This window comes from Syngnathoides biaculeatus, chromosome 8, assembly GCF_019802595.1.
Source record: "Syngnathoides biaculeatus isolate LvHL_M chromosome 8, ASM1980259v1, whole genome shotgun sequence".
Classification (NCBI taxonomy): Eukaryota; Metazoa; Chordata; class Actinopteri; order Syngnathiformes; family Syngnathidae; genus Syngnathoides; species Syngnathoides biaculeatus.
The window spans coordinates 6,657,951-6,683,223 of record NC_084647.1 but is presented as its reverse complement, the minus strand read 5'-3'; the positions used below and the strand labels follow the sequence as shown (position 1 = coordinate 6,683,223).

The 25,273-nt window shown below is 46.7% G+C and overlaps 1 protein-coding gene across 2 annotated transcripts in view; it reads left to right on the top strand.

The window, feature by feature from the left end:
* Positions 1-25,273, top strand: part of clpb (ClpB family mitochondrial disaggregase) — a 45,267-nt gene that overhangs the window by 9,615 nt on the left and 10,379 nt on the right. For both annotated transcript variants that reach the window (XR_009796223.1, XM_061828507.1), the window contains exons 4-8: positions 6,306-6,409; positions 7,696-7,824; positions 12,318-12,415; positions 13,805-13,919; positions 21,478-21,555. Coding sequence is in view for 1 of the 2 variants with exons in the window: in XM_061828507.1 (XP_061684491.1) it covers positions 6,306-6,409; positions 7,696-7,824; positions 12,318-12,415; positions 13,805-13,919; positions 21,478-21,555 (524 nt within the window). In the remaining variant the exon portion in view is untranslated. The remainder of the gene's footprint in view (positions 1-6,305; positions 6,410-7,695; positions 7,825-12,317; positions 12,416-13,804; positions 13,920-21,477; positions 21,556-25,273) is intronic.

Genomic DNA, 25,273 nt, shown 5'->3' with positions numbered 1-25,273 from the left:
TGGGTGGGCATGTGTTTGCTCATCTTTGATGTGAAGCTAAATCGGGGAGGTGCAAGGCCTGGCCCACTGTTTGCACTCTTTAGCACACAATATCCATCTCAAGCTCCCTTTCTCTGCCTCCGTCCCTCCCTCGCCGTATTCACGTGCACAATGAGCGCTTAGCCGTGTGTAACGCCCGTTGATCACTGCGACCCGTCTACCGAGTGGCTCTCTGGAGGGATCAGGAGGGGTCGCAAAGATGTGGGAGGACGTAGCGGGCGAGCAAGCAAGCAAGCCTTCGGGTTCCGAAGAGAGGGATGCTACGGATCATCTTGGGGATAAATATTTATCCTGAGTCCTCACCACAGATGATCCCTATCAAATAAAAAAACATTTTTGCTTGTTTCAACTCTGTCATAATCTTGACATGTTTAGCTATTAGCTGTTTTCTGATGGGTTCTGGGTGCGGGACTCTGTTCAGATCTTTCTGTTGGGTCTTTAGGGGTGTCAGTTGGTGTTAGTAGTTCGGCTTCAGTCCACATTCCAAAATTAATCGGCACCACAGTCTTATATGTGAGCGTCAACGGTTGTCTATGCGCCTAAAGTGAGCAGTCTCCATAAACAAGATCAAGATTGCATCCCGTGACCGACGCATTGGGGGTGACGTTTCAGCCTTTTCCCTCGGTTCCACAGACCACGGACGATGACGCACGCAGGATAGCCGCAGTGACATCGGCGAGGTCACCACCCACGCAAGTGTCGAGAAGTGTTAACTTAATAAATGGTTGCGGCATCCTCAGCAGCACTGACTGATATCAGGCGTTTTCTATAACCAGGCAATGAGACTGAAATTTTAATAGGTTACTCCAACAAAACATTTGTTGTTGTTGTTGTTGTAAGTAAGCAGCCCAAGACCATCGAGAGCCATCATTTTAGTTTTTTAAGGCTAGGCTAGCTAACAGTTTTTTTTTTCCATGAATAAAAGAAATCACAAAAACAGCTTCTTAAGTTCACTGATATTTAAATTTGTTTCATGGTCTTCAACAAAGTGGGGGAAACTATGTAAAAATATGCGAATTTTAGGAGGTTGCAACACTTCAATGAATGGATGTAGTTTTTTTTTAAGTACTGCTCCTGCACGGCTTCCTCTGTGCTTGGCGTTACTACAGGAATGAAGCCCACACATCAAGTGACGTCAACATAAATCGTTGCTGTTAAAATGATCGGCAAGACTTCCCGATGGTTGAGTGAACGGGGACCCAAAAGCCAGCAAATTAGTGTACAGTTAGAGCGTCCGGGAAGGGTGGAAGCGCAAGCCGAAGGTCAACGGAATTCTGTAACATTTGCGGGAGATGCCGAAGGAAATTTACCAACTCGTGACATGGAGTTCATGAAAATTGGGCCCAGTCCCTGGTTACAGTAACGTGAATCCAGTTTTGCGCCGCTTCCAACAGCTGCTTAAATAACGTAAGACGTGGCGGCACTTTGGATCAGCTGGAAAGTGTTGACCTCGCAGTTCCGAGTTCCAAGGTTCATTCCGCCTGTGTGGAGTTTGCATGTTTCCTCCCACATCCCAAAAACACGCAACCTTAATTGGAAAATCTAAATTGCCCATAGGTGTGATTGTGAATGCGCCTGTTTGTCTCCATGTGCCCTGCGATTGGCTGGCGACCAGTTCAGGGTGTACCCGGCCTCCTGCCCGTTGACAGCTGGAATGGGCTCCAGCACTCCCCACGACCCTTGTGAGGATTAGCAGTGAAGAAAATGGATGGATGGATGTAAGGCATGTTGGTGATCTGTCGGTGCTTGGTTAAGTTTAAGTCCCCTGAAGGTGAAAGGTCATGGGTTTTGATATGTTGTGGACATCCCTCCGTAGTGTGTAGCACAGACGAGTAACAAGGCAAATAAAGGTTCTTTGCTTCCAAACAGCTTTTTGTTGTCACATTTTTTTTTCATTTTTATTTTGATCAATCGCAACTGGTGAGTTGACCTCAGGTGAGGCAGGGTCGAGTGAGGTCCACGGTCCGGGCCAGGTGGTCCGAGACATGGATGGTCAGTTCGACTCGGGGTGTCTTCTTACATTGCCGGGTGAGACGGAAGCGTCTGCTTCCTGTCTTCCCTTCGGGGCAGGGGGAAAACAAAGACCTGTCACTTGTCGGCACCCACGGAGCTCCAAGTTGCAACCTCAGCACTCGCGGAAAAGCCCGGCTGAGCCACAACGTTATGACCACTTGCACAATAAGCGTATATTTAGTACAGCATTGGCACGGAATACTTTTCCTTTAAAGAGGAAAAAAATAATTATGAACATTCACAGCTGATGCAAAGCGCTGTATATAAATACAAATATAAGACATGAAGCATAAAAGTAGGAAGTTAAAACAGTAAAACACAAACACAAGTCTCATGCTGAGTTGACTATCTTGTCATCGGACTGATAATGTGGTCGTTGGACATGTGCGATTTCAAATGTTTCTATTTAAAAAGCTTGTTTAAAACTAATTAACCCCTGCATCTCTTTTGGTTTGGCCTCAAATTAGTGCGGCAGCTCCTCCCAAATAAAGTTAGCCACTCGATCATCAGTTAATTTGTAAAACCACACAAAGTCCTTTCAAAAGCTCGTCGGGTTTGCCAGCGTCGTCCGAATGAAATCTCCTCCTTTTATCTCTTCAACTGCGACGTCCTTCTTCCTTTGGGCCCCGCGCTTCCTCCTCCACGGTTTTCCAGTCTTTATCCTGGCCTGTTTACCTTCCTGATGCTATTAAACCTTTTCACTCCACCTCATTTCTTTGCACAGGCCCATCTAGCCTCGTGTGACCAGCTCTCGTGAGTCGCCGTCTCTGAGGTTGCGTCCGTGTGTTTGTTGAAGCGCTTGCAAGGGTGAGAGCAGAGCCCTACGTGGGTCATCGCCCCCCCCGCCCCCCAAACGCCCACCCGACCACCCCCTGCCCAGCCGCCGCTCACAGGAATACAGTAACAAAAGGGGACCCCCGATAGTCTTTTACATCTCAGCAAGGGCGGACACAAAGACTTGGCCGGGCGGTTCTCAGCCTTTTTTTGCTCTCTCCCACCACGCGTTAAAAGTAACATTGCGACGGTTCACTTCGAAAGCACGTTGAAAGTCGATCAGCCTCGGCTGAGCACAATCGGTTCCAATTCCTGCCTCGGTTTGGAAGAGAATCAGAAGTATGGAAGTAAATATGTGCCACCAGGATTTGAATTTGATTCAATGTTAATAATTCAACCGGCTAAAATTCGCCATCTGTGCCACCAGGCAGGGTTACTTCAGGTCAGAACGAAACACCCAGCCAATCGCCATCACTCTTTCTTAAGTCACATGACATCACATACAGCCTCGGTTTTCGAACGTCCCCGTTTTCGAGCAAATCGGTTTTCGGACGAAAATTTCGAGATTTTTTTGCTTCGGTTTTCGAACAAAAATCGGTTCTCGAACGCCCCCACCAGAACCCGGAAATAACATATTGCAACAGCTGACCCCCGACACGCTTTGTTGTGAATTCCCAACCGGCTGAAAAAATCCGGAAATAACATCATGCGCACGGCGCAAGCAGCTGACCCACCCACGACAGGCTTTGTTATTGACTATTCGAACGCACCCCGAAAAACCCCGGAAATAACATTGCACGCGGCGCAAGCAGTTGATCCACCCACGACATGTTTTGTTATTGTCTATTCAAAAAAAAAAAAAAAACAGAAATGACATAACGCAGTGGGTCACTACAGATACGGCAATGCACTCCCAGCCAAGCGTACTCTACAACTAAACCATACATTTTAAGCAAAAAATAAATATTTTGTTAATTTATTTAATTATATAAAGTATTTAAACCACACATGCATTTCTACTATGCAGTTTATCAAGAATAGCTAAAAAAAAATGCTTTTAAAAGCCCAATTTTTTTTCGACTTGGAATGCATTATTTCTTTTTCAATTCATTGTAAGGGGAAACGTCAATTCGGTTTTCGAACAATTCACTTTTCAAACCCTTTTCTGGAACGGATTGTGGTCGAGAACCGAGGCATCACTGTACTAAGAAAGCGTAACTGGATTGGCTGGATTGTTTGGTTCTGATCTGAAGTAACCCTGCCTGGCGGCCCAGACGGTGAATTTCCAGTTGAATCGTTAACATTGAAAAGTTACACTGAAATCCAACTATCGAAAATGTGATGACGTTACATTTCAAATCCAAATCCCAGTGGCACATATTTTCTTCCATACAGAAGCAATTGTCGCCACCATAGAACTTGTAAAATGGACCGGCCGGCAACCGTGAGTTGCACGAATTGCCTTTCAGATCAGAGGCGTACACTCGCTCCTGTTTTTCTGCCGGTCGACAGAGCGACGGCACCTGGAATGTTCGTTACGTCACAGTGAGTGGTGTTGCCGAGGTAGTGTGCGTTCCTTCTGAAAGTCTGTACGCACCAATGACCGGAAACCGGGCCGACCCTTTGCCCCCCGACCATATACTCTTATGTACATATGACGCGGCAGACTAGTGTCTAGCGGTCACTGGGCTGTGTCCGCCGTCACGAGACAGACAAGAGGTGAACCGAGCAAAGAGTCAAGGCCAACGTTCTTCTCTTGATTTTTTTGTTTTCGTCTTTGTGTCTGACTTGAATGAGCATTTTAGGCCTTTTTCCGTGTGCTTGGTTTACTCGCTCGATCGCATCATTAGCACAGCATGGGTGGGATTATAGAAACCCATCAGACCACATCGGGGTTCTTTTTTTTTTTTTTTTATGCAACATGTACGAGTGAATTTATAATAAATCCCTTTACTCAAACCAGCATAAAATGACAAAGCAGTTGTATTGCGTTTAAGACAATTTAATTACGCACAAAACAGTAACAGACCAACACAAAATAGAAGTTCAAAGACCGAATAGTCACCGAAGTCCAAAACGGGAAAATGTTCTTTCCAGCGAATGTTCCAAGCGAACGAATGTTCCGGAAATGTCCAAAAGACGAAAGGCAGAATGCAGTTGTGGCGTCTGTGTACTTGTCTACTTGTCCGAAGGCAGGAGTTGTCGTAAGAAGGTCCCGTCGACAGTCCTTCTTGTCCGTAAATGGGCACTTCCAGGAACATTCCAGAATTCCGCATCACAAAAGAACTGCATCATAATAACTCAATAAAACAAGAAAGGACAATAAAGAGAATTAAAAATGCACATAACAAACATTTCGGAATATATTCTCTCAAACCACAACAATCGTGCCTGCATATCGTCGTGGGCAAACAATTTCTATAATGCACATTTCATGCACATCCGTAAGATTTTTATCAGTATGTGGAACTCTGCATGGTAGATTGTGCGTGGACGACCATTTCGGTGCTCATCAGTAGCGTTTTGGAGCCTTTATTTGAATTATCGTTAAAGCCGATGCAATATTTCCATGAGCAGATAAGTAACGGAAATGTTGAAAAGGTCACTCTTAAGAATCAAGTAAATTTGAGTAATTGTTTTGCGTCAAAACCAATGCTTGGCAGATGTGCGCTGGTTTCACCATAACTGCATCGGTACTAAAGAATGAAATCATAAACAAGATTACCAGTTATGCACTTAGAAGCAATCTCCACGTATTGGTGAATTTTGAGTGTTATCTCTTATTGCAAGTGTACGGTTCAGGAGAAGAAATATGAAGACCGCCAGTTTTTCTTAAATGTCTTTGTCATTTTATTTCATGGGGCCAGTAAAGGTATATTAACTGAAGAATATGTTGAACGTGACAAAAATGCAAATATTTCACGTGCTTAAGCTTAATTGTATTCCCAGGCATTTTTGTTACCATCAAGAAAACGACGGAAAATGGCCGGATATCATTTTTAGTTGTACCGGGCATTAAAAGTGAAGAAACTGAGGAAACAAGGGCCAGCTAATATTTTTTTTTTTTTTTCCATGGCTGTACAACGAAAGCATATATTTCTCTATTGCAGTCTTGACAAGTAGCTCACCGGTAATGACACAGTTTGAATCCCACCGCGGATGAGAACTAATTGCAGCTCCTCGTCGGAGGTGTCAACCTCAGCTCAGGGTTGCAACATCTCGTTCTTCATTTCTCTTCGTCCGCGTGTGGCCTGGTTAAAACGCGTAGATGCATCACGAATGTATAGAGCTGAGTTCAAATGTAATTTTTCGTTTTAATGAAAAATTCAAATTAGCTCGAGAGTGTTTTACAATTGGGGTTAATAATCGTACAATCTTTGTTCTGCGTATTATTACCGAATCTTGTTGTGATGTCATGGTCCATTTTTTTTTCTCGTTTGTTTGTCGGAACAATCCTTTCGTTTTTTGCCGTTTCCCAGTGTGGTGAAAGTTCTGCTGGAAGCTGGTGCTGACCCAAATGCCGGCGATGACTTCAACAACGTTTATGACACCTCAAGGGAGATCGGCATCCATTCACTGGAAGGTGAAAAAAACATCTTTCAGTTTCTGCGTTTGTTATATGTGGCTTTATGACTTCGCTCGTGTACAAATGGTAACCGTGCAGCATTTAGGATTTGCATAAAGATTAGCATATATGCACGTTTTATTTCTTGTGTATTATTCATTGTATATAGTAAGTAGTCCACGTGTTATTTGTTTTCTTTTATTTGCGCGTAGACACGAAGTCGCACGGGGCAGGGTGGCACCGACGCGCGCTCGGTCCCCTCCCCGGCTTGTGTTGGCTTTCCGCAGACATATTTATATGGGATATGTATATTGCAGACATTTATATGGCTGTCAGGTTTGAGTCCACGTGGGGCCAGCGCAGCGTGGGGAAGCGTTTCCCAGATGCACACTGATGGATGGGCTTGGGGGGCCTGCGCGACGCTTTATTGGGTTAGCTATGATTATCCCGCCATGCCCCTGTTTCTCTCTCTCTCTCTCTCTCTCTCTCTCTCTCTCTCTCTCTCTCTCTTTCTCTCTCTTTCATACACAAACACACTGCAGAGAGAAACCGTTGTTGGAGAGTGGGATGCAGGAAGACTGATGAAGGACGGGAGGAGGAAGGGAATGGAGAGGAGGGAGGGAGGGAAGGAGGCGGAGAGCAGCAATGGATGAGCAAAGTTAGAGATGGAGAAGATGCTGCGACACGGGGAGGGGATTGATGGCGATGGGTGGAATGATGAGGGAGAGGAAGCCAGGAAATAGATGAGACCGAGTTATTGGGATAGAGGGTGCGGGGAGGGGGAGGAAGATGAGTGTGCAAGTGATGAAAGGAACTGATGGATGCTAAGGAGGTGGGGGAAAAAAAAATTAAGCCGGATGATCGAGTAGCAATGATGAGTGCTCTTATGGAAAAGAAGAGTAAGGAGAAAACTATTTATCGGTTATTACGTAGTAAGGAGCGCAGGCGAGGAGGCGGCAAAACACAACTCCCGTTGCTGGGATGGTTTTGGACAAGTGGGCCTAAATCTGGGAGAATGAACAACTCCGCCAAAGTGAGAAACAGGAGAGTCAGTTTTGCAGTCGGCAACGCGGCTGTCATTACCGCACTCGGTGGAGCTTTATGTGCGAGCAGGAATAGCTGGAAAGGGGGTGCGTCATCGTCACAGCAAAATTAGATGGTCGGAAGCGTGATGACATTGGGACAAGCCGAAGGGAAAAGAAGTTTCTGATCAAACCCATCAATCAAAAGGACTTGCCTGCAAAAGTCCCTCAAAGTCAAATATTTTTCCCAGGTCATGTTCAGGTCTGTTTCCCTCCCTGCAGTCCTGGTTTCCAGAGAGGACGAGTTCAGCAGCAGGCTCAGCAGCCGGGCCGGCTTCCGAGGCTGTTCGGCGCTTCACTACGCCACCCTGGCCGATGACCCGTCCACCGTCCGCGTGTTGCTGGAGTTCGGTACGTCACACCTACAACTGCGACAATTGACCCCCAAAAAGTTGCCGTTGGTTCGTTCAAATACTGGGATACATTTTCAAAATGGTACCACTGAGCGGGGCACATGCGTGCCGCCGATTTTGAAATTTTAACCAATATTTCAAGTCTCCACACGACAAGGCCAGAATCAGGAAGTTTGCCCTTACTGCTTTTCAGAAGTGGGCGGAGTAGCCAAATATTGTTCTCGAGTCAGAATACTCTTACTTTAGAATTTACTCGAGTAAAAGTCGGATTGGAAGAAGGTGGTTGCTCATTCTTTCTGAGTTGATGCTGCAGAAAGCCAAAAGCTTAAAATGCATTTCCCACCATCGATTGATCGCCGAGTATCCCGAAGCTCATTTGAAATTGATCACGTGTTCATAGCGTGTCCTCGTTCGCCCCCCCCCCCCCCCCCCCCCCGGCCACACTCGCACCTGTCGTTGACACGCACACACACGCTCGTCCATCCGTAGACCCCCGGAGGCTGCACGGCCTCCCTCCATTTCCAGGCGTGCAGCTCTTAAACAAGCCAGGCCTAGTTGAACTCTGACCTCCGCGCAGAACGTGCCCTTGGGGTAACGCCACACTCACAGGAAGTGTGTCTTTTGTGTATGTGTGCGCGGCGGCGAAATGTCTTTGTGCACTCCTCCGACTATTTCAGTTTCTAAACACTTGTTCATTTGGCAGTGATATGTATGTGTTTTTTGATTTATGCCAATAACATCTTATTGACTAACACTTTTTGTCCTCAGACCACAGCAATTATTAATGTCTTGTTTATATTTATGATGACTGAAGCGTTTCCCCACCCGTGAGCACACTTCAGCAAATCACCGTGTAACTGGATCGACACGCACGAGATGCATTTTCAAATTTAAAAAAAAAAAAAAAAAAAAGGTACCAACTTTCACAAAGCAGCCGAGATATTTGTTTTGGACCGCAATTGGGTTTAGGCTGAATATTTCTGTTTCCTGTTGGACCCACCGCTGCTCGCTCGGCGCCACGATCACGACCGCATCCATCTTGACGTCGCTCGTGGCCACAAACTCCGTACTGCCCATTTTGAGATGTTTTATTTTATTTTTTTAAAGACCCTATAAAGTAAATTCGGAGATTTGTTTCTAAATAGATTATTGATAAAAACATGACGCAGTGACGCACGAGTCGCCCCTCCCCACAAGAAATCAAACGTTAAACGTTTTTATTCGCATCAGTGGCCGATTATGAGTTACTTTGGCCCGCTGGGTCGCAAAAATAAATAAAATAAATAAACTCTTCAGTACTGATGAAGCGATTTAAGTATTCTATTATATAATATTAAATTACATTATCCATTTTTTTGGACGCTTATCCTCAAGAGGGTCGCGGGGAATGCTGGAGCCTATCCCAGCTGTCAACGGGGAGGAGGCGGGGTGCACCCTGAACTGGTCGCCGACCAATCGCAGGGCACATGGAGACAAACAGCCGCACTCGCAATCGCACCTTGGGGCAATTTAGAGTGTCCGATTAATGTCGCATGTTTTTGGGATGTGGGAGGAAACCGGAGTGCCCGGAGAAAACTCCACACAGGCAGCTCCGGGATCAAACCTGGGTCCTCAGAACTGTGAGGCCAACGCTTTACCAGCTAAACCACCATGCCAGCCTATAGTATGTCATGTCATGTCATTATCCAAGCCGTTTATCCTCACAAGGGTTGTGGGAAAGCTGGAGCCAATTCCAGCTAGCTTCGTGCGAAAGGCGGACTACACCCTGAACTGGTCGCCAGGGCACATAGAGACAAACTCACAATCACACCTATTGGCAATTTAGAGTGTTCACTTAATGTTGCATATTATTGGGATGTGGGAGGAAGCCGGAGTGCCCGGAAAAAAACCCCACGCAGGCACGGGACAAACACCCAAACACCACACAGGCGGGGCCGGGATTGAACCTGGGTCCTCAGAACTGTGAGGCCAACGCTTTACCAGCTGATCCACCGTTCCACCCAATATTATGTCATGTCATTATCCAAGCCCCTTATCCTCACAAAGGTTACGGGAGAGCCGCAGCCTATCCTAGCTAGCTTACGGCGAAAGGTGGACTACACCGTGAACTGGTCGCCAGTCGGTCACGGTGCAGATAATCGACACCATCGCTGAGCGCGAGTCGATCCCGCGCTGCCCGCACCGTGTGGCAGGCGTGTGTACCATTATATTATAGAAAATTCCACATTTGTTTTTTAACACCCACAATTAGAAGACAATCATTTTCACTTTACAGGGATTTATTTTTGTTCGTCATGAAGTGAGTTTCATTATTCTTTTTCTTTCATCTCTTCACCATCAGACAAAAAAAAAAAAAAAAAAACAACTTATGAAGCCAGAGCTTGGGGGCATTTGGGTGTGCGAGCCATCCACGTAGACTTTGTGTGTGTGTGTGTGTACCTCGTTATTTCCCCTGTGCTGGCGCTGGTCCGTCCTGCCCCAGTCGCCCCGGCTTTGCTCCTTTGCCCTCCGCCGGCCCCCCGCTCCCATCTCCATCCATCACAGTCCCCTGGCCTCACCCTCGGGACACCCCCCCCCCCCCCCCACGTGTCCTTCTCCCTACCTGTAGAGGCTCTCCAGTTTTTCCCCCAAGGCTCCACATCAGGCCCGCAGCCACGGGTGGGGGGGGGGGGGGACGTCTTAGTCGGTAGCGGGTCGGCCAGAACGGGCACACGTGCTGAGAGACGCACACAATGCAGATACAAGGACGCACAAAGACCAGCAGGGGCTCTCAAGATGCCAGCTGCTGTGAAAGAGAAGGCGGAGGATAGGCAAACCCCCCCCCCCCCCGCTGCCCCCCCCCCCAACTAATAGGCATAACTAAAGCACTCCTAATGAAGGGATCCCGTGCGTGTGTAAATGTGTGCGTGCGTGCAGCTGTGTTCTGTTTGGGTGTGTGTCGTTAGTGTTGATCCGGTTATAAAGTGCTGTGGCCCAGAGGGTTGGCCCGATATTAAAGTCCTAAATGATGCTATTTATTATCTCGCGTGTGCGCGTTCACTTTGGCGTGCGTGCGCAGCCGCCTTCTTATTGCTGTCCTCCCTCATGTTTCGGGCGGGGCGCGCCGATGTATTATTGTTAAAATCAATAGCGTTATAAGCGGGTCACAATTTTTAGGCTTTTATCGACGTCATTATGAGTCTCTGAGGTTGCGAAGACGCTCCGGCCGTATTGATCGCGCACGCTGAGGACGTTTGAGTGTGGCTCACTCATCCGATTCCCACTGACCCCCCTCCCCCGTGTGTGTTTGTGTACTATTAAGTAATTACATATGGATGATCTCCTTTTTCCAAAAGAATAATTACATAGTAATTGTCCCGCAAAGTATGTAAAAAGTTGCAGATGTAGCCAACTTTTCAAAATCTCAAGTTTTCCGCATTGGTTAATAACTCGTTGCACTGTGTTTGAACTTTGTTTTCTCATATGTAATGTGTAGTCATCGACATTATTATTTTGATATTTTATGTAGGAATAAGAGACGAAAGCTGACCTGCAAACCGAGGCCAAACTGCTGCGTAAAGTGGAAATAAATTTTGTACATCTGTTTGGTAATTAGCAGGTTATTGTATGGAATAATGAACAGACGGGTGGAGGGTTCCATTCCACTGATTCCATCGTGATTTGAAATCAAAGAATATCATCCAAATGTGGAATATTGCTTGACTTTGCCACGCCCCTCTAATATTTTTTTCTTTGACCAAAATACAATTTTTGTGGACTCTTACACACTATTTACTGTTTTTTTTCATGTATTTATTATGTCAAAAACAAGAGATAGCGATGACCTCGCACTTTTGGACACAAATGTGTAGTGAAACAAATCATTGATTTATTGAGAAGATTAATTTCGGCTATGAATATGGTCGCGTGATCGCTTTGGTAAATCTCGAGTGATTTTCCGAGTGGGTTGTTGTTGTTGCGCCTTCGAATGTTGGCGCTCGTCGGTGCTTCTTTCTCCGCAGGCCCGTGTGAGCGGGTGTCAGAATGGAGGGTCGCGGACCCCCCAGGCCAGGGCAGAAGGCGCCGCTAAGCGTCCTCGCCGACACCGGCGCGCACGCCCAATTCATCACCGCGTTCGACTGCCATTGATACCTCCATCTCTCTTCGCTTCCGTCGAGCCGTTTTAAGTGGACTCTTCCTCCGCTTGACCTCTGTTTGCGCGCTTTGACTGCGGACCCCCAACCTGCAACAGCCCGCAGTGTACACGGAGCGTGCGGACGCGGAGGACGCTGCGCGTTATCGGCACGCGTTGCAGATACGAACCCACCCATTGAATCTTTCCGTGACCTGCCTGCTTCCCTGCAGTTAGTCTCTCTGTGACCCCTGAACCTGCGCGACCCCCTTCGCCGACTTTTTGACCGACATCGCCAACCTGCTGCCGAGGCGGCGGCCGAATGCCGACGAATGCGTTTAAAGACCCGTGAAATTGACGTGTGTTGTGTTCGCATACAGGTGCCAACCCTCTGCAGGTCAACGGTTTGGGACACACTGCTCGGGCCTACGCCAAAGACGGGGAAGTGAGCACACTTCTGCAGGAGTGGGAGGGCAAGGTGAGACGTGCGATGATACACATGAACGCACATCCTGTTTTTGTGCAGCTGGGCAAAATTTGCGAGCAATTAGAACAACGTTGATTTGAATATGTAGAAATGTCAGTTTCCTGGCCCAGCTCATCTGTTTCATTGACACGCATCACAATGGCGCACACACACCCGCACAAACACTCTTCAGGAGGTCTTTGCATGAGTGACAGCTGCTGCGGAGAACCAGAAACCCGAAAGCTGCGAGAGGTTAACTGGGGTTAAAACCTGTTCAAGAGTTAAAATGGGGGAAGTCAATACAGAATGCACTCTACATCAGGGGTGCCCAGACTTTTTTTTTTTTTTTTTTTACCCCAAGATCTACTTTTAAAGCAGCCAGCCTCTCGCGAGCAACCGACAACGTGGGGGACTCCTATATTTAATATCCAGAATTAGCTTTTTGTGCACTGTATTGTCTGTGCTTTCCTCCTGGATCAGGGTGTGCCAAGGTGGAATTTTAAAATGACACACCATCTCATCCTGCACTTTCTACTTTGGCTTCAGACTAGACCTTTCCCCACTCGGAAAAGAGAAAACCTCGTCCAGTTTAACCACTTTTTCACGTACTCCGACAGTCATTGCATCTGAAAACAACAGCATTTCTTTTTTTTTAACTTTCTCCATTAATATCGAAAGTAAACATAAGCAGCATGTTTACAACTACTAAGGCTATTTACAACAGTCATAACATACGAAAAAAAAAAAGATTAGAAAGGTTACGAAAGGCACGTCATGAACTACTGTCGTGTCCCGTGTATAATACGCACTTGAGTATATTGCACACCCCCAAAAGTGAGTAAAAAAAATCAGGAAAATTATTTTTCATAGCTATAAAGTCCACCCATTAATTTGTATTCACTGATATATACAAGAGTGCATGGTGGGTTAGCTGGTAAAGCGTCGGCCTCACAGTTCTGAGGACCCGGGTTCGATCCCGGCCCCGCCTGTGTGGAGTTTGCATGTTTTCTGCGTGGGTTTTCTCCGGGCGCTCCGATTTCCTCCTACAATCCAAAAACATGCAACATTAATTGGACACTCTAAATTGCCCCTAGGTGTGATTGTAAGTGCGACTCTTTGTCACCATGTGCCCTGCGATTGGCTGGCGACCACTCCAGGGTGTACCCTGCCTCCTGCCCGTTGACAGCTAGGATAGGCTCCAGCACTCCTTGGGACCCTCGTGAGGATTAGCGGCAAACAAAATGGATGGATGGATGATACATGTAATGAATTTTAGTGGGGACACTATCTGAAATAGTTTTTCTAATTCATTCTGATAATATTTTGCATGCAATAACGCATTTAATATTGCGGCACATTCTTTTCTTTTAGCTTGAACATGTCGTCCGTTCTGCCATCTAGTTTCAGGAGGCGCAGGCTCGGCAGGAGGCGGAGGAGAGGAGGAGGTTCCCCCTGGAGAGGAGGCTGAAGGAGCACATCATCGGACAGGAAGGCGCCATCAATACTGTGGCGTCAGGTAACGGGACATTTTGTACATATTTCATGCGTGCAAGTCACATACGCGCAGCCGGTTGTTGATATGCTTAACGCTTTACAACCGCTCGCTCTCAGGGACTTTTTTTTGTTTGTTTGTTTCTTTGTTCGGTAGCCTTTCTGGTTATCTCCGTTCCTCCCTGCCTGGCTGTCCTCAAGCAGGAGGCGGGTTCAGACAGACCGGTGGACGCCGTAATTGGCTAATTGTGATGAATGTGCTGTCTGTCAGACGTAGTACACAGGTGGTGTGTGTGCGTGTTGTGTGAGATAGCTGAAGGAGGCCAGGCTCGGAGCCGCCAGTTAACGCGATTACCGAGAGAGGAGACATTCTACAGACTCCCCCATCCTTCCCCCATTTGGCTTTCTATACTTTCTATCCTCCATCTCCGTCACACCCGCTCCTTCCCAATCCCCCCTTCCGTCTTTTCGTCCGTTCCGCGTCGGCGTCGCGGCCTCCGCGGTCCCTCCGGAATCTTCCCGTCATTGTTCTCGGACGCTCCGGCGTCAACGGGGTCGGGGTTCGCCGGTGGCCGGTGACGGAAAACAAAGGCCATACCTACAAAAGATGTTCCTTTTTAATTTTTTACGTGTCTGAGCAATCAGACGAAGGCCGCGAGCGCCCCTTTTGACCACTGTGAGCAACATCAGATGAATGCACTGTGGTTATATGAGTGTCATCCATTGAAGTTTACATGGGTCGGGTTACATTCCCATCAGAACATTTTTAAGAGCAATTTTGTGTTTTTTTGCAAAGTTACACTGAAAATGTCAACAAATAAAAAATACATTACTATACAAATAGCCAACTATTAACTATAAATTTGAAATGTCACTTCCAACTTTGTTTCATTTTTTTTTTTTTTTTTTTTAACCCACAATGATATCCCCGGTCTGTTTTTCTTGGTGTAAAACTGAATTATTGCATGCAGGATATCTTTTGCAATGCATGTCGAAAGATGAATGATGCTCACAAACAGTTTTAGGGTTCATGTTATGTTGCCTTCGATATTTAAAATACAGAATTAGCTTTTTGGGCAATGTATCGTCTGTGCTTTTATACACAATCAGGGGAAATTTTAACATTATACACCATCTCATCCTGTACTTGCTACTTTGGGTCCAGACCAGACCTTTTTTTTTTTTTTTTTTTTTACTCAAAAAACGGGAAAATCTCATCCAGTTTCACCACTTTCTCTTCAATTAATCACATACACCGGCGTTTGTAACTATGAGTGTACCCATTTAAAATGGAGGCGGGTGCGGTGTCAGGTAAACGAGGAAGTGGAGTGCGTGGTCCGGTGTGGCCGAGCAGCAGCTATTTGTGTTAGGCAAAAAAAATCAGCCTGTAGTTCAGTGCACTGTATCCGTTTTCCTCTGTGCTGAGTGCGTGACAAGTGCGCAAATGCGCAGTTGCGCAGCTGAGAGGGAACATTGCCTAAAAGATGCAGTTTTGTCTCATTTTGGAAAAGGGTGCTACATTATTGTAGAGCGTGCCACTGGGAGTCGATGTTAGATGAGCGGGTGTGGCTCACAATCTCCTCGTGTTCATCGCGAAGGTGTTTGACGCTTGATTTGACGGCGTTGAGCTCAGTTTCCAGTGAAGTTCTTCCGCGCCGACTGCATCCAAGCATGCTTTTATGGACCTCGGGAACATTGACAGTGGAGGCGGTGATTAGTGTAAGGAGGAAGGAGGATGAGTTAGAGCACAATAACACGGCAGACAGTAAAGAGCTGATATTACACCAGGCATCCAGAGAGGCCTGGTATTGATCCGCGTGTGTGCTTGTGTGTGTCTGCGTGTGTGTGTGTTTGTGCACACAAGTAAGGCTATGTTTTATTTTTATGATGTTGCTCGTGTTTCTGCGTAGAGTTTGCAAGCTAATCAACTCCATCCCAAAGGTGGAACAGAAAACTTTAACGTGTTTGTACGGGCAAAAGCTACCCTAGCTTATTAATCAATCGGAGAACAAATTTATGAATTATCACGAGGCTTGTGTCACATGTCGAGAGAAATGTTCACGCTAACCAATGCTAAAAAAGTACACAACCTCGAGTGTGTAAAAACACACGTTACGGGCTTTGTGCCTCTCGAGCGAATCACGGCTGTTTGGGAAGGTGATAAATGGTCGCCGTTATCATGGCAAATTGTCCTGAAAGCCATACAAGACGTGGCCACATTGATAAGGGAACAGCTTATTGATCCCAGAGATGTATTAAAGTCTCTGACACACATGCACAAAAAGAGAGGCGAGAGAGAGGCCGGGATGAAAGTCAGCGTCATCCATCACTGATCGCATGTTATCTTCACTGCATGTATGTATATTTCAAATACCTTTACCAGTTCTGGGTGTAGTTGAAAACCTTTAAAGAAGTTTAATTATGGTGTGGGTTTTTTTTTTTTTTTTGTTATTAAGAATGGCACAATATTACAGAGCTTTATGTGTTATGCAGAGCTTTGTACAATATTGCGAACTAAAACCACAATTTTTATTTTGTTTAATGACATTTTCAATCAAAATGAAACGTCTTTGTAAAGGCAGCATTGTCGACACACCTCGAATCTCATTGGGTGTGGCAGTCACTGTGTTTTGTCAGGCGCGTACGCGCCCGTGCGCCATCGCACTCGCAAATCTGCACAGTCGAGCATGAAAAATCAAGCGTGTAAAATTTGTTACGAGTAGAAATACGTAGATATTGAAAGGCGTTACTTGTTTTGTGTAATTTTGACCAATGTTCCCTCTAATCTGCGCAATTGTGCAATTGCGCACTTGTCGCACACTCAGCGCACAAGAAAACCGATCCAGCGCGGTCAACCACAGGCTGACATCTTTTTTTTTGTTGTTTTTAAACATGGAAGCACACGGTCTGATGCTCAACCCACTTCTACTTCCTAGTTTACCTGACACCGCCCCTCTCTGCTCTTAAGGGGGTACACTGATAATTACAAACAACACACACCTGCAGCATTATATCTGCGGGCATGACTGGTGGACCACACCCGTAGCTTTATATCTGCGGACATGACTGACCACACCCATACATTTTTCAAATGTGAGTGACTGGGTGCCCAATGTTGTGTTGGGTGCTGCATATGTAATAAAGCTGGACATTCCCATCATATTTTTATTTTCGCCTGAGTGTGAATACCGATACCGAGTCCAAATGTGGGAGGAGAGAGAAAGGACCCTGTTAAAAAAAAAAAAACTAAAAAAAAACATCTTCTTCTTTTCCTTTCGGCTTGTCCCGTTAGGGGTCGCCACAGCATGTCATCTTTTGCCATCTTAGCCTATCTCCTGCATCTTCCTCTCTAACCCCAACTGCCCTCATGTCTTCCCTCACCACATCCATAAACCTTCTCTTTGGTCTTCCTCTCGCTCTTTTGCCTGGGAGCGCCATCCTCAGCATCCTTCTACCAATATAATCACTCTCTCGCCTCTGAACATGTCCAAACCATCGAAGTCTGCTCTCTCGAATCTTGTCTCCAAAACATCCAGCTTTGGCTGTCCCTCTAATGAGCTCATTTCTAATCCTATCCAACCTGGTCACTCCGAGCGAGAACCTCAACATCTTCATTTCATAAAAAAAAAAAACATACCGGTAAAAATCGCTTCCTCGGCGCATATATTCCACCGGTCTCACTTTTACCTTTTCCGCTCGAGTGCCCACTTGCGGCCGTTCGGGGAAAAAAAATGCACAAATTAGCCGCATAAGACGCAGGGTTGAAAGCGTGTGGGGGAAAAAAAGTCGCGGCTTATAGGCCGCAATTTACGGTACTTCTGCCGCTTTCTGTGTACCTCGGGATTATTTTTTTTTCTACTAAAGTATCTTTTAAAATGAAGAAAATAAACGAATCCAATCTTTTTCACCTGATACCGATCATCTGAAAATGGCAGGATTAGCCCTGATTTCCAACCAGGTGATCAGATCAGGACAGCTCTGGTAGGAAATGTATGAAAGAAAAATGTTAATCAAATCAAATCAATGCGACCAAATGTTGGTGAGCACAGTGGAGCCATTTTTTAAAAAATACATCTAGAGGATGCTCAGGGGGATCCGCTGTGGATTAGCTGATCGTGTTTATCTAGTTTGTAAATGTAGAGTTAATGAATCAACAGCCACAATTAATGATGTGCTGGTATCTGTGCGGTTTTTTGTGAGAAAAGAATACCGAAACGCTAACGTTGGCATAAAACTGCGACATAGATAAACTCATCTACGATTTCCGACAAAGAAAACTTTGTCCACTAACCCGACACTTCCCATCGCGCGGCGGGCCCGCGGCAACGCACGCGCTGACACCAAAGTACGACCGCGCAAGCACACAGGAAGGAGGTTAAATTGATCCAGGTTTAGCTCTCAGGGCTAAGAGTTATTGAAGAGAATCATCCCGCGATAATCGTGTTAGCGCCGACCAGACCTGCCCGATACGCACGTCTTTGTCTCTGTGTGTGTGTGTGTGTGGGGGGGGGGGGGGGGGGCTAGCGAGCGAGCTCATTTGTTCTGCGCTTCCTTCCTTTTTCCTGTGCTCTTGTCAAGCTCCTCTGAGAAATGTCAACGCGTCCTTCCGTCAAAGTCGCTCTCAATCAGCTAAAACGCTCGCGGAAGGTTACGCCGTCATTCGCGCGGCCATTGACGACGCAGACGGGAGCTCGTCGCGTTCCATCTCGCCGGCCGTCTCTTGACGCGCTCGTTTGTTCCTCGGCCTCGTTTTCTGCCCGCTAATCTCCGTCGGCCCTCTTTATCTCTCTGTCCCACCCCCACCCCACCCCGCTTTCTTCCATTATCCGTGCTCCTCCCCGCATCTCTCCATCTCTTCTTCCATCATCATCATCTTTCCACCTCTGCCAAGTCTCACTGCTTGACAATGAGCGGCTATTTTGGGCCGCTTTAACACTCGCGCAGGAAGAAAGTAAGCGCCGCTAGTTTTTTTATCTGTTGCAAGAGCTCCAGTAAGTGAGCAGGAAATGTTTCATAATGTAATTTTAGTGATGTATACTGTATGTGTAGGTTGCCTGGTTATCGCTGCACGGAAGAAAAAACTCGCGCTTGCGAATGACGCAAAATCAGGCATGAGCGACTGGCAAGGCATCAGCAGCTCCCACCCCTGAGTACGGGGCCAGGATCATCAGGCGGATGCCATGTGAATCAACTTATATTTTTCCGTGCACGTGGTACACATTTGCGTTACCCTGACAACCGCAGGTCTGTTGTTTGGAGCCCTGAATAAGAATTTACCTTGAAAGAAAAACAAGAAACCCACCGAAGTGGCGCTATAGCATCAAAATATCGATTTGTGTTTTTAATCGTGGAGTCGGCACTTCAGCGTCAGGTTGCTGATCAGCAGGTGAGCTGCGTGTTATTGGCTAGCGAGTGGACGTACAGCACAGGATCACTCGGCTAACATAAACAGTCACCTTAGACACAAGTACAGAGAGTTCTCGGGTTAAGACGGCTTTACAACGCCCGTTCCCCGTCCGCCATTTTGTCTGGCTAATGCTTGTCCGTGTTTGTGCGTCAGGAATACCTTCGCATTTTTGGCCCTCTTTTTAGACATTATCGCCCCAAAGAAGAAAGCTGTCTCTCTTAGCAATCCTTCTGCAGCCAAAAGAAAAGCCATTACCATGGAAAACGAAGCTCAAGAACCTAAAAAGATTGTAGAGACGCTAACACCACCAGGGCTTCAGTCGGTCGACCGTGGTGACAGTTATTAAAGACAAAGGCCGTGTTTTAGCGCAGGTGAAGGGTTCCGTTCCTATGTCGGATACAATGCTCACAAAACGAGGTTTTTGGCGATAGCTAAGCTCGGCCTCCCCTTCTTCTTCTCCATCCACCTCTCAGCAGTAATGCTAAATATGTCGTCTTGTTTATTTCCATGTATTTGTTTTGTATACAAGGTATTTAGATGTAAATTCTGATTTTAACGGTGGAATCCGACTTAAGTCGCTACTGTAGGAACAGATCTCAGTCGCAGACCGAGGACACCCTGTGCCTAATTTCATGAATTGTCATTGTTCCAGGCTTGGCCAAATTTGTGCTTCTTTCTCGATCTTCACTGTCTGTTCACGCTGCAGGCAAAAAGTGTCCCAATGTATTTTGCTGAAGTTTGACAGAATATGAATCTGACCTAAATAATGTATTTATATGTCTCCGTCAGTCCACCCATCCATCCGTTAGTCCCCCCAACCGTCAGCAATACAGGCCACGAGAGATATTTCTCGCTGCGATCATCTTGAGGAAAGATGTAATTCCCAGCCTACAGAGCGCACCTGGTTATAAGCCTCACCCAGTACATTTGTAAAGGAAATACCATTTGGTACATACGTATGCCGTAGCTGTGTAAAATCCGCAAGTGCCCACATTGAAACACGAGATATTTACAAAGAACACAGAAAGAATTTAACGCTAGCCCCTGACGCGGACCGTTTGAAAATAAAACTTACCGATAAATATCACTGAAACACGCCAGTAACACAACAGCAACACACTAGCACAGCGCTATCGCTAGTACAGCGCTAACGTGGCCGATAAAAGTCACTTCCTCTGCACATACATTCCACCGGTCTCACTCTTACCTTTTCCGCTCGAGTGCCCCCTTGCGGCCGTTAGAAAAACATGCAGAAATTAGCCGCGTCACCGCATAAACCGCAGGGTTGAAAACGTGAAAAAAAGTTGGAAATTACAGTAATCAAATACCTGCCGTGATATTCAGACCCGTCACATAACAATCCCATCACTCTGCATCTCCACGTTACTGACCAGAGGTAGCAGCCAAAATCTACAAACCGCTAAAATCTCAAATATTTTGTGTCTTATAGCGTCACTGACTTTGATTACGTAGCAACATTAAAAATGATTGTTACACTTTGACTTCATTCTGATACTTAGTTGGTTAAACGTCAGACATCTTCACTTTGGGGTTGCGGTACGTTCACCCGGAAAAGAAAATAAGTAAATTAGAGTCCCAAGACCTGCAGTGTGAACGTAGCCTCAACTTGGAAGCGGGCGAACCGCAGCAGGTTCGCTCTCGACTCGGCCGGCGTGCGGCTCGTCACGCCGCCTTTGTGTACGTGCGAGTGCGGTTGCTGGGGTGACGGCAGGGTTGGGTAGGCACTCCTCTTAAAGCAAACGTGGGTGTGCGAGGCTGCAATCCATGCTAAACTGATTTTGCCGCGGCTGCGCCAGGGAGGCTAACGCAATTACCGCAGGCTAATGGCCTCACTGACCGTGTGGGGGGAAGGAGGAAGCAGAGGCAGCGTGGCTAGATTTCTGGAGGTCTCTCGTCTGGCTCTCTCACTCCGTTTCCTCATCTTCTCTCCCTCTGTCTGATTTCGTACCCAAATGCATCTGACCCGTCTCTCATCCTTGCCCTCGCACCCCTTTATCAAAGTTTCTGGGATACCAGCCGCCGTCGGGTCAACTCGGGTCGAATGTCAACAAAAGCAAAGTCAACAAATGCAAATGTTTCCGATAATAGCCTCCTTTTTCTGTCTTTGTCTCACTCACTCTCTCTCTCTCTCTCTCTCTCTCCTTCACCCTTCCAGCCATCAGGAGGAAGGAGAACGGCTGGTACGACGAAGAACACCCGCTCGTGTTCCTCTTCCTGGGCTCCTCGGGAATCGGTAAATGATTTTGCGCTTCTCCCGCCAGTTGGTTCTCAGGTGGTGGCAGCAAATCGGCCTCTTCGAGCGCGTAATCAGACGGGGGAACGCAAGACCGAAGACTCTGTCCTCCCAGGACAGATAACAGATTAAGATTTAAGTCACGTTTGCAAGCGAGCTAAGTTATAAATGGAAAGTAGCACCGTAATTTCCGGCCTACAAACCGTGAATTTTTTTCACACGCTTTCAACCCTGAGGTTTATCCGGCGTTAGCATTAGCGTGGCGCTAGCATTAGCGCACCTGGTTATAAGGCTCGGTACACGGAAAGAGTTTAACGTAGGGGTGCCCATATTTTTAACCCCAAGATCTACTTTTCAAGCAGCCACGCTCTTGCGAGCTACCGACGACGGGGGATGATGAACCGTTTTAAGGTTAATGTTATGTTGCCTCCTATATTTAAAATACAGAATTAGCTTTTTGTGCACTGTATTGGGCACAAAAGCCTGTCCCAAGATCTTCTTCTTCGTCTTTTCCTTTCGGCTTGTCCCGTTAGGGGTCGCCACAGCGTGTCATCTTTTGCCATCTTAGCCTATCTCCTGCATCTTCCTCTCTAACCCCAACTGCCCTCATGTCTTCCCTCACCACATCCATAAACCTTCTCTTTGGTCTTCCTCTCGCTCTTTTGCCTGGGAGCTCCATCCTCAGCATCCTTCTACCAATATACTCACTCTCTCGCCTCTGAACATGTCCAAACCATCGAAGTCTGCTCTCTCGAATCTGTCTCCAAAACATCCAGCTTTGGCTGTCCCTCTAATGAGCTCATTTCTAATCCTATCCAACCTGGTCACTCCGAGCGAGAACCTCAACATCTTCATTTCTGCCACCTCCAGTTCAGCTTCCTGTTGTTTCTTCAGTGCCACTGTCTCTAATCCGTACATCATGGCCGGCCTCACCACTGTTTGTAAACTTTGCCCTTCATCCTAGCAGACACTCTTCTGTCACATAACACACCAGACACCTTTCGCCAGCTGTTCCAACCTGCTTGGACCCGTTTCTTCACTTCCTGACCACACTCACCATTGCTCTGGATTGTTGACCCCAAGTATTTGAAGTCGTCCACCCTCGCTATCTCTTCTCCCTGTAGCCTCACTCTTCCCCCTCCACTTTTCTCATTCACGCACATATATTCTGTTTTACTTCGGCTAATCTTCATTCCTCTCCTTTCCAGTGCATGTCTCCATCTTTCCAATTGTTCCTCTGCGTGCTCCCTGCTTTCACTGCATATGACAATATCATCTGCGAACATCATGGTCCAAGGGGATTCCAGTCTAACCTCATCTGTCAGCCTATCCATTACCACTGCAAACAGGAAGGGGCTCAGAGCTGATCCCTGATGCAGTCCCACCTCCACCTTAAATTCCTCTGTCACACCTAAGGCACACCTCACCATTGTTCTGCTGCCATCATACATGTCCTGTACTATTTTAACATACTTCTCTGCCACACCAGACTTACGCATGCAGTACCACAGTTCCTCTCTTGGTACTCTGTCATAGGCTTTCTCTAGATCCACAAAGACACAATGTAGCTCCTGCTGACCTTCTCTGTACTTTTCCACGAGCATCCTCAAGGCAAATAATGCATCTGTGGTACTCTTTCTAGGCATGAAACCATACTGTTGCTCGCAGATACTTACTTCTGTCCTGAGTCTAGCCTCCACTACTCTTTCCCATAACTTCATTGTGTGGCTCATCAACTTTATTCCTCTATAGTTCCCACAGCTCTGAACATCCCCTTTGTTCTTAAAAATGGGAACTAGAACACTTTTCCTCCATTCTTCAGGCATCTTTTCGCCCGCTAGTATTCTGTTGAATAAGTTGGTCAAAAACTCCACAGCCATCTCTCCAAATTGCTTCCATACCTCTACCGGTATGTCATCAGGACCAACTGCCTTTCCAGTTTTCATCCTTTGTAGTGCCTTTCTGACTTCCCCCTTAGTAATCATTTCCACTTCCTGGTCCTTCACTCTTGCCTCTTCAACTCTTCCTTCTCTCTCATTTTCTTCATTCATCAACTCTCAAAGTATTCTTTCCATCTATTTAGTACACTACCGGCACCAGTCAACACATTTCCATCTCTATCCTTAATCACCCTGACCTGCTGCACATCCTTCCCATCTCTATCCCTCTGTCTGGCCAACCTGTAGAGATCCTTTTCTCCTTCTTTCGTGTCCAACCTGGTGTACATGTCTTCATATGCCTCTTGTTTAGCCTTTGCCACCTCTACCTTTGCCCTACGTCGCATCTCGATGTACTCCTTTCGCCTCTCCTCAGTCCTCTCAGTATCCCACTTCTTCTTCGCTAATCTCTTTCCTTGTATGACTCCCTGTATTTTGGGGTTCCACCACCAAGTCTCCTTCTCCCCTTTCCTACCAGATGACACACCAAGTACTCTCCTGCCTGTCTCTCTGATCACCTTGGCTGTCGTCGTCCAGTCTTCCGGGAGCTTCGGTTGTCCATCGAGAGCCTGTCTCACCTCTTTCCGGAAGGCTGCACAACATTCTTCCTTTTTCAGCTTCCACCACATGGTTCTCTGCTCTACCTTGTCTTCTTAATCTTCCTACCCACCACCAGAATCATCCTACATACTACCATCCTATGCTGTCGAGCTACACTCTCCCCTACCACTACTTTACAGTCAGTAACCTCCTTCAGATTACATCGTCTGCACAAAATATAATCTACCTACGTGGTTCTACCTCCGCTCTTGTAGGTCACTATATGTTCCTCCCTCTTCTGGAAATAAGTGTTCACTACAGCCATCTCCATCCTTTTTGCAAAGTCCACCACCATCTGCCCTTCAAAGTTCCTTTCCTGGATGCCGTACTTACCCATCACTTCTTCATCGCCCCTGTTTCCTTTACCAATATGTCCATTACAATCTGCACCAATCACAACTCTCTCGCTGTCTGGGATGCTCAGAACTACTTCATCTAGTTCCTCCAGAATTTCTCTTTCAACTCTAGGTCACATCCTACCTTTGGTGCATAGCCGCTAACCACATTATACATAACACCCTCAATTTCAAATTTTAGTCTCATCACTCGATCTGATACTCTTTTCACCTCCAAGACATTCTTAGCCAGCTCTTCCTTTAAAATAACCCCTACTCCATTTCTCTTCCCATCTACTCCGTGGTAGAATAATTTAAACCCTGCTCCCAAACTTCTAGCCTTACTACCTTTCCACCTGCTCTTGGATGCACAGAATATCAACCTTTCTCCTAATCATCATGTCAACCAACTCCTGTGCTTTTCCTGTCATAGTCCCAACATTCAAAGTCCCTACACTCAGTTGTAGGCTCTGTGCATTCCTCTTTTTCTTCTGACGCTGGATCCGGTTTCCTCCTCTTCTTTGTCTTCGACCCACAGTAGCTGAATTTCCACCGACGCCCTGCAGGTTAGCAGTGCCGGGGGCGGGCGTTGTTAACCCGGGCCACGACCGATCCGTATGGGATTCTTTAGATGAACGCTCATATTTGTTTGGCACAGTTTTTACGCCGGATGCCCTTCCTGACGCAACCCTCTGCATTTATCCGGGCTTGGGACCGGCCTACAGATTGCACTGGTTTGTGCCCCCATAGGGCTGCATTAAAAGCCTGTCCCAAGATGGAATTTTAAAATGACACACCATCTCATCCTGCACTTTGTACTTTGGCTTCAGGCCAAAACCATTCCCA